Source organism: Panthera pardus, unplaced genomic scaffold, assembly GCF_024362965.1.
Source record: "Panthera pardus isolate Hobbes unplaced genomic scaffold, ASM2436296v1 HiC_scaffold_13, whole genome shotgun sequence".
In the NCBI taxonomy this organism is placed as follows: Eukaryota; Metazoa; Chordata; class Mammalia; order Carnivora; family Felidae; genus Panthera; species Panthera pardus.
Window position 1 is genome coordinate 200,015,231 of NW_026526688.1, and position 13,432 is coordinate 200,028,662.

The window sequence follows — 13,432 nt, forward strand, 5'->3', positions numbered from 1 at the left end:
TTTTGCATAATTAAGGCTCTCGTGGTCCTGGCTGGTTCCCTGACAACCACATCCTCCTGTCTGGGTGCCCTACAGCATCGCCACGGTCACACGGTGGGGAGGGGCGAGAAGCACCCCCCACGCCCCAAAGTGAGATGAAGGGGCCCCCTGAGGATCCCAGCTCTAAGCACCTGTGCACCCAAGGAATGGGAAGGTGAAACCAGAGGTCAGTGCTGGCTTTCCTCTCCAGCCTGATACCCAGCGGACGGTGTTCCTCTCCTTTGTTTAATGTTTATTTATTTTTGAGAGAGAGAGCACAGGTTGGGGAGGCAGAGAGAGAGAGAGAGAGGACGGGATCAGAGGATCTGAAGCGGGCCGACAGCAGCGAGCCTGACGCAGGGCTCGAACTCATGAGCTGTGAGATCATGACCTGAGCCGAAGTCGGACGCCCAACCGACTGAGCCACCCAGGCGCCCCACTGATGGTGTTACACTCTTGCCTAAAGCCCTCTGTGGCTCCCAGTGCCCGCAGGATCAAGATTCAGGCTCCTACAGGTATCAGACAAGCTCCTTCCTCACCCGGCCTTCATGGGCCACCTGCTCCAGCCACCCTCCAGCCGCCTTTCCACCAGGGCCCCAGGGCCTCGAAAAGGGTGAGGCAAGCAAGGTCCCTAGGGTAGCACACTAAGCAACCCCTTCTCAGGGTCACCCTAAATGACCTCTTTCGATGCCCTTCCCTGCCATCCCAGGCAACAGAGCACAGCAAAGTTCCGTGCGCCCTCAGGGAAGCCCCTTGACCTGTCCAAGCCCACGTTCCCTCACCTGGAGAACAATGATGTGACCTCCGGAGGTCACCTAACTCAGTGAGGGACTGGAGGAGTTGCTCAGTAAAACTGGGTGGCGATTTTTATGGTAATTTTCCTCACTGTTTTCTCTCCTTGAAATTTCCTTCCCCGTTTTTCGTCCTCGTCTTTCCTATCAACTCTTATACATCCTTCAGAACCCCAACTCAAATTCCCTGTTCTATGCACAGCTTGTCCAGACAGATGCTTTCCAAAGAAATAAACTGCTCACCCTTGCTGCCTGCGCAGCCTGGACTACCCTCCTGTATGGCATCAGCAGGGACGTGCGGTCACTTCGTGGGGCTGTGAGCTCTTGGGCCAGGGGTCCTTCCTCTCTGTCATTGGTCATCTGAGTGACCCTGGCCAGCCTGGAGCTTCACTCAGAGCCCAGACCCACTCACAGAGTGGACAGAACCTTCCATGCTGCCTCTTCTCTGTGCCTTTCCTGATGCCTTCCTTCCCCAACCTGATACAATCCCCCCGCCCCTGACCCCCTACTGCCCCGGCCACCACCACCACCAGAAGCTAGAGGGTGTGCCTAGTGGGGAGGAACAGGGAGTCAGTGCAAGACAGTGGGCACAATGGATGCTCACTGATGAAGAGCTGACAATTGTCATTTCCGGTTAATAACCACCCCCTGCCCAGCGCCATTTGATGGACCCCAGTGGACAAAATAAAAGCCAACCCCCATGTGGCCCTGGCCCTGCGTGGTCTGCCCCCACCTCTCTGTCTTTGCACCTGTCAGCCTGCCTCTTCTCTCGCCCGCTGGGGGCCCTCAGCGCCCTTCTGCGGCTTCTCTTCCCAGGCTCAGTCCTTCAGAAACTTCCCCGGCTTCGATGCTGTCATTTCCTTGGCAGGTGGCTTCCCCACACCTCCCATCAGCCCCGCAAGGGCAGGAGCCCGCTCTCCACGCAGAGCCTGCTGTCCTCCCGCGCCCCCCCTTCCCATTCCGCGGGGAGGCTCCACCCCTCCACCGGCAGGCTCCACCCCTCCACCGGCAGGCTCCACCCCTCCACCATGCCACGCAGCTCAGAGCACCAGCCCGCCCCTGCGCCCAACCTCACCCCAGTTTATTGTCCACGCAGCAGCCAGAGGGATCCTGTCAGCACACAGCTAGGCCGGGTCACTCCCTGCTCAAATGCCCTGTGGCTGCTGGCCCTTCAGGGTGAGCCCCAAGCTCTTGCCATGGTCTATAAAGTCCTCTTGCTGTGGTCCCTTCTCTAACCCTGCAGCTCTCTGACCCTCACGCCCACCTGCGCCCTGCGTTTTGCTCCTGCCTTTGCACTGGACGCTCCCTCTGTTGGAGACATTTGCCCTGGCTTTGCCCCCAGATACCTGCAGCCTCCCCAGCAGACGGTGGCTGGATCCGGTCCTTCTACCCCAGATCCATTATCAGGAGTGAGTCCAGCCCCTTTCAATGAATCCGGCTCACCCTCCTTTCCCATAAGCGTCCTTAGTTCTCAAGTTCTGAATCTCTGTGAAGACTGAGAAAGAACACAAGTCCATAGGCATGGGACTATCGGAGCCTCTATCCTAGCTCTACCTAGCTGTGTGACCTTGGGAAAACACCTTAACCTCTCTGTGCCACCCATGTGGTCAACAATAATGGCCCCTAAAGCTGCACAAGTTCCCTCACGTGGCAAAAGACTCTACAGATTTGACTACGTGAAGGGTCCTGAGCTACCGGGGTTGTCCTGGATTCTCCGGGCGGGCCCGCTGTAACCACAGAGTCCTTGAGCGAGAGAAGAAGGTCAAGGCAGAAGGAGGAGATGGGATGATGGAGCAGAGGGTGGAGGGCCGCACTGTGGAGGTGCAGGAAGGGGCAAGAGCCAAGGGGTACGGTGGCTTCTAGCAGCCAGAGAGGTCAAGGAGACAGATTCTCCCCTGAACTCTCTGGAAGAAATGCAGCCCCACCCGAATTCTAGACCTCTGACCTCCAGAATTGCAAACATATACGTTTGCGTTGTTTTGTGCCGCTAAACTTGTGCTGATCTCTTTTTTTTTTTTAATTTTTTTAACGTTTATTTATTATTGAGAGAGAGACACAGAGCGTGAGCAGAGTAGGGGTAGAGAGAGAGGGGGAGACATAGAATCTGAGGCAGGCTCCAGGCTCCGAGCAGTCAGCACGGAGCCCGACGCGGGGCTCGAACTCACGGAACGCGAGATCGTGACCTGAGCCGAAGTCGGTCGCTCAAACGACTGAGCCCCCCAGGCGCCCCAACTTGTGCCGATTTCTTACGGCAGCACGGGAAACCCACAGGCCCGGCGTCCTCATCTGTAAATGAACAGATGAGGGCCTCCGTCGTAGGGGGGCTCAGAGGATTTAATGAGACGTAAACCTAGAACGGCATCCGGTGTGCAGGAAGCATCGGCAAACGTTAGCTGGGCTGTTGCTTCCCCAGCGCATCGCAGGGGTCCCGCGAGGGGCAGCGCCTGACACGATCGCCTGTTCCAGGGACTCCCGTGCCCCAGCGGAGCGCAGACCCTGTGCTGTCAAAAGCAGAAGTAACTGTCTATTTTGAGGCATCGCGGAAGCTGTTTCCATGGTTACCCGGTCATACCGACTAGCAGACAAAAGACTTCCACTGCTTCGGAGAAAGACGTGAGGCTGTGGGCTGGGCAGCGGAGTGGCCTGAGGGCCCCAGCGCTGCCCCCGATGGAGGGCACTGCCCCTCCCTGTGCCTTGGTTTCCTCATCTGTCCAATGGCAGAAATAGCCATCCGCTTGTGGTCTGGGCTGCTCTCAGCCAGGGGAGGGAAAATCGCTGCGTCACCTGCTGGGAAGATGACGTCGTGACCCCTCATCTCTAGGGACCACTGTCAGCCATTCCCGAGTTTTGGGCCACACCTGGATGAACGGACAGAAGCGAGATCTAAAGGAAGGGATCTAATCTCTGGGTCACTTTGAAAACAACCATTTATAGGGCGCCTGGGTGGCTCAGTCGGTGGAGCGTCCGAGTCTTGATTTCGGCTCAGGTCACGATCTTGGGGGTTGTGAGTTCGAGACCCGTGTCAGGCTCTGTGCTGACAGTCGAGCCTGCTTGGGACTCTCTCTTTCCCTCTCTCTTTGTCCCTCCCCCGTTCTCTCTCTCTCTCTCACTCTCAAAATAAATAAATAAAAACGTAAAGAAACAAACAAACCAGAATCTATTCCAATAGCAAACCTGTATAAACCAATAATCAAATGCACACACGAGTTTTACTAAGACTTCAAGGAGCAGATATTAAACGAACCGTTCCAGGCAAAGAAAGAGAGTGGCCCAGCTCACTTTCCAAGAGTCGAATAATCTTAGTAAAACTGCGCAAAGAGAGTGTAAGAAAAGACAATTAAAGACCAACATCACGTATGAACATTTAGGCAAAAAAATGCATAATTTTTGCCTTCATGCAAAACTGTCTCAGCAAGAGACATGGCCCCCAGGCCACAGGCCACCCAGGCACAGCAGGAGATCATGGCAGTCAGAAGCCACCATGTCCCTCCCTTCGTACCTCGGCCCTGCAGAAAACAGCTTTCGGGAACCTCGGTGTGATCTAGGGAGAGGCAGCCCTAAAGTTACGATGTTCACGGGGGCCCTCGGAGAAGAGGCAAGAAACACAAATGGAGATGGGCCATGGAAAATAAAGTTCTAGCCCCTGCACTCCTGAGTCTGTGGGCTGATTCACATGCAGGGCATACACCCCCAGGCGTGTGACAGCGACGTGCCCGGAATCCGCACACGTGTGCCTGCGCTCGGGAACCGTACAAGTGACGGCTGCCTAGGGGGGTGGCCGCCCGCTCAGACCCCGGGGGAAGCCAGATGACAAAAGCCAAGGGGGACTGCGACTTCCACCTCCCGCCCGCCGTCATTCAAACAGCGTGGGGTGCCAAAGCTGTCTCCATGCTCCCTAGACACCAGCTCGCCTGCACGCACACACATTTCCTGGCTCAGAGTTGAAATCCAAGTTAAAACAGATACACAGACGGATGTAGGGAAGAACATGGTCTCACTTTCTCAGAGCCCAGCACTCAGGGACAATTTCTTGGCATATTTCATTCCCTTGTTTTTTCTGTGTCTTTTTTTTTTTTTTTTTTTTTTGTAAAATAGTCATTATCTTCCTTTCTTGCCCCCACCAAATATTTTAACATAATCATTTGCTCGTGTCATTACAAATCTAACGCCACATTCTAAACGACCGAACCACAGAAGGCATCGTCATTCCTCGTCATTTGCTCTGTTGGATGTTTACAATGTTTCCGAATTTGGCCCCTACGAAAAAGGCCGGACCACAAGGCCTCATCCCTCTTCCTTCCCATGGGGCCCATGTGGGCTCAGGCTGGGCCCAGAGGTGGACCCCAGACTCTCCTCTCTTCTCCACCCTCGTTCCGTGCCAGTCTGACCCAGAGTTGCACCCGGGCAAATCTCCAGAGCACCTGCGGCCTGAGCCACACGCGGTGGGCATGAGGTGGTCGGGGCCATGCCCTCCAGGGCGCAGAACAATAACCGTTAGGGGGCACCTGGGAATATGGAATGTTACATGGCAAAGGGGAAATCAAGGCCGCCGGCCAGCTGACCTTCAGGCAGGGAGGGCTCCCTAAATTATCCAGGTGGGGACCGATGTAATGACGAGGCTCCTTCAGTGTGCAAGGGGGACAGGGGAGGCAGTCATGTGATGCAGCATGATTAAGGGCCCGTAGCCGCTGCTGGCTGTGCAGACGGAGGGAGGGGCCACAAGCCAAGCGATGCAGGTGCCCCCAGAAGCTGGAGAAGGGAAGGTATGCATTTCCCCCGTGGAGCCTCCAGAAGGAACCGGCCTGTCGACACCTTGATTTTCTTGTCTGGTAAGACCCATGTCAGACTTTTGAACTGCAGAACCCTCGGAGAACAAATCTGCGTTGTTTTAAGCCACGGAGCCTGTGGTCGTCTGTTTTGGCCCTGGGCTGCTCTTCAGGGGCTGGGCACCGTCCACACTCACGCCCTGGGCGTCTTAGCTGGCCCCTGGGCTTCCCATCCGTCCATACACTGATGACTCCACACCTTTATCTGTGGCCGAGCCGCCGCCCCTGACTGCAGACCTCCGGCTGCCTTCCCGACAGCCCTCCCCGGGGCCCAATACGATCTCACACTTACTGGGTCCAAAACCCACCTGTCGGTCCTGTCTCTGCTCCCGGCCGCCCTGCCCCCGACCCCAGTGTCCTCACTGTCCGTCCAGGAAAGGGCCCCACCTTCACCCGCTGCACAAACCAACCCTCGGACGGAGCTGCCGCGGTCCACACCGCACTTGGCAAAGCCCGCCAGCTCAGCCTTCCGAGAACACCCAGGACGGGACCCGTCTCCACACCTTCGTCATCCCCCCCGGGGCCCGCTGCTTCTTCTCAGTGAGCCCCGGGCAGGGCCTCCTCCTGCCCCCGCTTCCACGTTGACCCCTCTGAGGTTTCCTCTTTTCAAACACCTGTCTCGTGACTTCATGCCCGGCCCTCACCCCTCTGCTGCTTTCTCACCTCCCTTAAGACGAAACCGGATCCTTCCCCCGACCCACAGGCGTCCCGAGTCACCCGCCTTGCGTGTCTCCCGGACCTCAGCTCCTGACACCCTTCCCCTTAGTCACCGCCCTCCGACAACGCTGGTGCCCTTCCATCTCGGAGCCTCTGCCCCTGAAGTGTCCCCCTTCTAGAACATTCTCCGCCCAGAGCTTGCATGGCTCACTCCCCGGCACCTCGAGGCGTCTGTTCCGTTGTAACTTCCGGTGAGATGACCTCCCTGTGCCCTGCTCTTTGGGGGCTGTTGCTGATGTCTCTTACTACCTCTTGCCATTACACCATCCGGTGGTGAGTTCTTCGCCTGTTTGCTGGTTCCTGCCGTGCCGTCACAGCGGGACGTGTGTGCAGCATAGCAGGCGGTGTCCCCAGGTCTGCTCAGAGACAGACATCTGCTGTCCCCCCCGACCTGCGCTGGCCACTCAGCCCCCAGGAGGAGGAAGGCTCAGCGCCGGGGAGAAGGTGTTCCTGGGGCCGAGTGTCTGCGGGGCGTGGACGTGCTTGGAGAACAGCAGTGTGGCAAGACGTAGGGACCCAGCCTGGCCAAGGCGTGGCGAGGGGCCACCCTCTCCGGCTCCTCTGGGAAACCAGGCTCCCGAGGGGAAGAGGTGACCCAGTCCCTCCTAACAGAGCTCTAATGAAACCACCTCCAGGGGCTTACTGGTCACTCACTCTTTCACTCACTCACTCACTCATTCACTCATTCATTCATTTATTCATCCATTCACTTATTCATTCATTCATTCATTCATCCACTCAACAAGTATTTATTCCCAGACACTGTTGAGGTAAATACAGAGATGAACCAAAGTCCCCACCCTCCTGACTGGGGTCTTGCCCGTCCCTGCCCCTCTGCTACCACTGCAAGGTCACCCAGGGAGGATACCATGGCCTGACCCCCTGATCCTCTCTGCCTTTAGGGGCCTCTGGGGAACCCAGCACCAAGCGGGCCAGGCTGGAGGTGAGAGCACCAGCCAGGGCATCTCAGAGTCCTGGGTTCAGGTCCTGCCCTGCCGCTTTTCACTTCGGGTGACCTTGGGTCCATCCCTGGAGCCTCAGCTCCCTCCTCTGTGCTGGACTCCTTCAGAGCTCCTGTAAAGATGAGATGATGTGGGTAGACAGCTGTCTGGGTGCCTGGCTCAGAGTATCCAAGGAGTGTGAGCCGCTGTGTGGTCCTGGTGGTTGTCACATCGTGCTCCTCGGACCTTGTTCAGCCCCGGACCCCCATGGCACCCCCCCTGGCATCCCCCTGGCATCCCCCCTGGCATCCCCCCCGGCTGGCCCTGTCAGGGTTCCAGCACGAGGAAGTGACCTTGTGGAGCACACAGGCTGCTGGGGTAGACGGCCCAGCCCACAGAAAGTTCTGCAGGCTGTGGCAGGGAAGCTTTGGGAGCTCTGGGGACACAGAGAAGGGGCCTGAACCAATGTGGGGGGGTCAGCGAAGGCTTCCCAGAGGAGGTGCCAGCTGAGTAGGGTCCCACCTTAGCTTCTGGCTCCCAGCTCGCTCCCCGACCCTGGTTTCAGCTGCCCGGCCCCTGGAAGCTGGGCAGCCCCAGCCTGTGCAGGGACTTGGAGGGCGGTGGGGGGCGGGGGGCAAGACCAGGCTCCCCCTGCCAGCGGCACGACAGCAGCACGGAGCGCACGGGCCCCCAGCCCGCACCGTTCCCACCCGCCCCGGGTACAGCACCAGGACGGGCGCTGCCCCACCGCCCCCACTGCCCACCGGGTTCCCGGGGGGGAACGGGCACTTACGTTTGGAGTGCTTGTCACACAGGGCGGCCGCACGCATGTCACAGAGACGCAGGGAGCCCTTGCTGCTGCTGTAGACGAAGAGGTTGCAGTGGTGGGGGTGGAACTCAGACGCCGTGATCACCTCCGTGAGGTCCTCCATGTTGGCGGGCTTGATGTCCACGATGTCTGGCCCCATCAAGGAGAGGCCAGAGAAGGGAGGGGACCGCCGCCGCCCTGCCTTCCCACGTGCCCCGCATCTGAGCGGCCTCCCCCTTCCCGAGACACCTGGACGAAGCCCCGGCCCCAGACAGCCTCTGAGCTGCACACCTGCACGTCCGACCGCCCGCCGGCTGCCTTTCTGGGTGCCGTCCACTGTCCCTGCAGGCTGGACCCGCTGCCTCCCACCCGACCTGTGCCCTGTCCCCAGCCAGCACCCACCAGCCCGCCCGGCCTGCCCTCCATCCCCTACACCGGGTGCCCAGGAGAAGGCAGGGTGCGTTTGAGGGCCTAGTACGTGCAGGGCTCTTGCTGCGCAATGGCAGTGCTCCCGCTACTCAGTGCTCCCGGCGCCTGGAGCTGGGGGTGCGGCACCTTTTGGCTCCCCTCCCCCACCCCCGCAGCCGCTCCCCTTCTGTCCACAGCATCAAGGTTCTCCTTTGGGGAAAAGGCTCTCTCCTTGCTGGGTTCCCACCACTGATCTGTGTCGTCTCCACTCACGATCACCATGAGGGACAAGCACATGGCCTCAGAGGGGCCGACGGAGGGACTCCATGACCCTTGGATGACTAGATACGGGAGCCAATGCATCCATTTTCTGTCTAGGACCAAGAACTCTGTTGCTTGCAAAGGAAATACCCCTGACTGATACTCTGGAGCCCAGAGAGGGTGAGCAACTTGTCCAGGATGGCTCAGCAGCGAGGGGTAAGGCTGAGTTTCCATCCACTCCTCGTGGCCTACAATAGCAAATCCGAACCCCTTGGTGTAGCATTCAAGGCCTGGCACTCCCACCCCCCCTCCACCACCCTCTATCTCTTTAGTTTCATATCCCACTAGTCGCTCGGCCCCTAAAGGTACTTTCCTCTCTGACAGCGATACCCTGGTCTCTGACTCCCCAGCCCTGTGCGGGGCTCTGCCCAGGCCGTTCCCTTTGGCTGAAATGCCCTCCCCTCCCCCTGCATCTGTGTGTGGGCCCTGGAATCAGAGTCTGGGGTTTGAGTCCCAGCTCTGCCACCTGTTGCCTGTGCAATCAAGGGGGAAGTTCCTTAGCTCTTCGTGCCTCGGTTTCCTCTTCTGTAAAATGGATCGACAGGGCTAACACAGTCTTGCTGTGAAAATCAGAAGCGGCAAATCCCCTTGCTCACTGTTTTATACATCACAGAGCTCAGTGAATATCAGCTGCCATTATTATTTTTTATTGTCTGGAAAGAATGGGATGGAAACTCTGAGACGCCTCCTGCCATCAGCTCTCCCTGCCCCTCCTGCCAAAGCCTCAATAAGAGAGACATTTCCTGACTTGTGTAAACACGAGAGTTCATAAAACGTCCGAAAGAATGCTGAATCTGCGTGACCAGAGGCACCGAGGAGGGTGTGTGTGCTCACGATATCGTGTGCTCAAATATTGCTTCCGGAAGCCCATCATTAACCAGACACAGAATCGCATAAAAATATCGAGAGGAGGGAAAAGGAGCCTGAGCTGCGAAAAACTGCGGTTTTCTCGTACGATAAGCAGCAGAGATTAAATCACGGAAAATGAGACTGAACCGTAAGAGAGACAAAGCCAAGACTAAATTCTCTCCGCAGAACTCGGGCCACAAACATCAAAGGAGGGACACCAAAGTGGCCAGGGCTCCAAGGAACGCCGGCCGGCCTGGAGTCCCGGTGGGGTCACTCATCAGGGGACACGTGTTTACTCCGCGTTTCACGGAGAGACGACTTCCGGGGGAATAGGCCTCAGCGGGATATGGTGAAATACCTTGCCGGTTTCGGCTTCCCGTCAGAGCGGGGGGGAGGGGGAGGGGACGGGGGAACCTGTCCATCCGCCCGATGGCACTCTGCGCAGCCGGCTCCCTTATCGCTTTCCCGAAGGATGGAGGGCAGAAGTGACAGGTGCCACGCGTCATTCCCAGGCTGGAGCTCTGAGAGCCAGCACGCGGTGTGCATGACACTTTCCCATCTGCTGTGGGACCCGCGCCTCAGGTCACCTGCCATGAAATCCCCCTCGGCTGTTCCAAGCCTCAGAGACTTTCAGATCACCTGTCCCTGCACACAACCCACCCTCCTGACCCCCTCAGCGTCCAAACCCAATTCACTCTCCCACCTCGAGATGTTCTAGAACACACCTCAATGGACGAGGAGCAGAGGCGTGACGTCCGAACCCCGGACGTGGATGGCTCTGCCTCCACAACGACCAAATCTCTGACGCACGCAACGACCCCTGTCGCCCAGTTTACGACTGTCGTTCATTGTGAGTCATGGCATGAGCTCAGAAGCCGTCCGCCCACATTCACCAGATGTCTGGCTCATGGAGACCGAGGCTGGTGTTTATGAGACTTTTCACAGAGACGGCCAGGCTGGGAAGCTGTGCGCACTGGTGTCCAGAAAGCGCAGTGGGAGGGCCCAGAAGCCTCCTCTCCCGGCCCCCGCGTGCCGCTCCCAGACTCACGCGGGGCTCAAGGCCAAGCAAATGGGTGTGGCCTCTTTGCTGGATTCCAGAGTGCACGCTTCCCGTGACCCCATCGTGCTTAACCACTCGTGACAGCCTCATGACAACAGTCGTTAGAAACAGGTACGAGGCGTGATGGCTTTTAGAAGTACACGGGGGCACAATCAGGTCTGCAGCGAACAGGCCTGAACCAGGTGACACAGAGCCGGCCGAGGGTGATGCGCGGGGACCAAGGGTCCTGTGTGTGGGCTCGGGAGACAGAGCCTCCAATGCCTGGGTCCCACTGACAGCCCAGGACCACAGCCCAGGACTTACAGCCCAAGCATCACTCCGGAAATCTCTTGCTGTTTCAAACAAAGGGCTCTGGATACAGTGGGTGCCAGGGAAAGACGGACGTGAAACACATTCCCGCACGACCCGGGCGGAGGAAGACCAAGCCATAGTGGCAGCGAATGTGCTGGGGCCCCCGCAGGGCAAGGGGTCCTTGAGGCCGGGCAGGGGGTCCCGCACCTCTGCATCCCAGGGCCAGAGTCATGCCTGCATGTCAAGGACAGCACGGCATCCTTCGGGGCATGGCCACCCAGCCTGATCCCCTGCGATCAGCCTCTCCAAGACCTCCTGCTGAGCCCGCCACAGGACCCGCCCTGCACCTGCTACCTGGCTCCTCCCGGGTGCAGGCGGGTGTGTGAAAGGATTAATTGCCGAGTGGGGCTGTCACCGTGGAACTCCTTCATCACATCACAAAGCCGGGCCTGAACTATACCCCGAACGGAACGCACAGCGCAAACGCTCCTCCTTGACTCATGCCCATGTGGCCTTGTGCACGTGGACTGTGAGACATTTGGTCCAAACGTGACCTGATGTGGGGGCTTTGACTCTGGCAGGCCCCGTGCTGGGTCAGAAGCCGGGGGCCCCGGGCTGAGCATCCGGTCTCAGCTCTCTCTCGGATGCTCAGGGCCGCACGCAAACGTCATTTACACTCCTCAAGCCTCAGCGTCCCCCATTTGCGAAACGAGGGGTTGGGCGTGATCCCGGAGCACCCTCTCATTTGGAGGACTGACCCCCAGGTGGCCTCTCCCCCATTTCATGGGCAGCTGCATGAATCCCACACGTACGCGGCGCCTCACGAGGTTTACGGCAAACTGGCCTCCCTGGGGAACGAGCGTAATTAGACTCATCGGCAAGCCCCTCCCCCTGGCAAAGCCGGATGAATTATTCATGTTGTTTTCCATATACCTGTGCTCCAACTGTGTGATGGGCGTGCATTTAAACTCCAGTCACACCTTGGCAACTAAGTTTGCTGACCAGGTAGGTGGAGAGAGGAGCAGGTCATGGAGGGAGGAGGAGGAGGAGGAGGAGGAGGAAGAGGGAAGGTGAACCTGCTCGATGCCACACCCTGCAACTGAGCACCAGGTACTTTTCCAGGAAGGCGTGAGGCCACCAGGGGCTGGGAGAGGCAGGAGGGAGCCTCCAGAGGGAGCACAGCCCTCCCAGCACCTTGACTGCAAACTTCTGGCCTCGAGAACCGAGAGTAGATTTCTGTTGTAAGCCCCACCCCACCCCCACCCCGCCAGTTTGTGGAAATTTGTTCTGACATCCATGGGAAAGTCATGCTTCCCGGGAGCTGGGGAGCAGTGGCCCGGCCATTGCACGAGTACCACAGACATCTCGTCATGCGTATTTGTTCACTGCCCAGCTGCCCAGCGAGGGCAGGGCCCTGTCTGGATCGCTGCTGCACCTTCGGTGCCTAGAGGAGTGCCCGGCACATGGCAGGTGCCCAGGGAACAGCCGCTGGAGTCAATGAACCAACCAGCCCGTCTCAGGCCCCTCCAATCTAGGCTGGGGGTGGGTACAGGAAGTGTCAAACCCTCTCAAGGGGAAGAAGCCCTTCACGTGGAGATGAACAGTAGGGCTCAGGGAGACTCCAGGCCAGGGGAGTGGTGGCGGCGGGGTCCTTTAAGGAGGGGACTGGCACGGGGCACCTGGGTGGCTCAGTCGGTTGAGCGTCTGACTTCGGCTCAGGTCACGATCTCATGGTTTGGGAGTTCAAGCCCCACATCGGGCTCTGTGCTGACAGCTCGGAGCCTGGAACCTGCTTTGGATTCTGTGTCTCCCTCTCTCTCTGCCCCTCCGCTGCTCGTGCTCTGTCTCTCTCTCTCACAGAAATAAATAACTCCAGGCCAGCTTCACATCTGTGTCCTGCTCAAACCTCTCCACCGGTGAATGGGGTGTACCCCAGTCCGTGGACGAGGAAATAGAGGCTCAGCAAGGAAGAGCCACTCTCTGGGGACTCGGCAGAGGCGGGGGGCGGGCAGCCTGGGACTGAGTCAGATTCCAGAGCTGGCAATACACCCACTGTGTGATGGGGCAAAGCAGAGCAGGGGTGAGAAGCATAAACCCTGGCCCCTGACCGCCTGGGTGGGCATGGAGGGGCCAGCGCCCCCTGGAGGAGGAGGTCTCTGGCTCCTCGAAGCCTTTGGCTCCTGCCCCATGTCATATGATGAATCCCTCTTCCTTCAGGGCCCAAGTGTGAGTGGGTGTGTTGCTCTAGATCCAGGGCAGGCAAATGTCTGTAAGAGGCCAGACAGTAAACATTTTAGGGATAGGAGCCATAAGATCTCACCTCGATACTCAACCCTCCTGCTCTATCGGGGTCACAGACAGCATGTAAATGAATGGGAGTGGCTGAGAGCCCAGAAAACTTT

The 13,432-nt window shown here is 58.4% G+C and overlaps 1 protein-coding gene across 3 annotated transcripts in view; it reads right to left on the minus strand.

The window, feature by feature from the left end:
* PPP2R2C (protein phosphatase 2 regulatory subunit Bgamma) overlaps window positions 1-13,432 on the minus strand; it is a 137,883-nt gene that overhangs the window by 18,790 nt on the left and 105,661 nt on the right. For all 3 annotated transcript variants that reach the window (XM_019453756.2, XM_019453759.2, XM_019453758.2), the window contains exon 6: window positions 8,087-8,251. In XM_019453756.2, coding sequence (XP_019309301.1) covers window positions 8,087-8,251 — 165 coding nt within the window. The remainder of the gene's footprint in view (window positions 1-8,086; window positions 8,252-13,432) is intronic.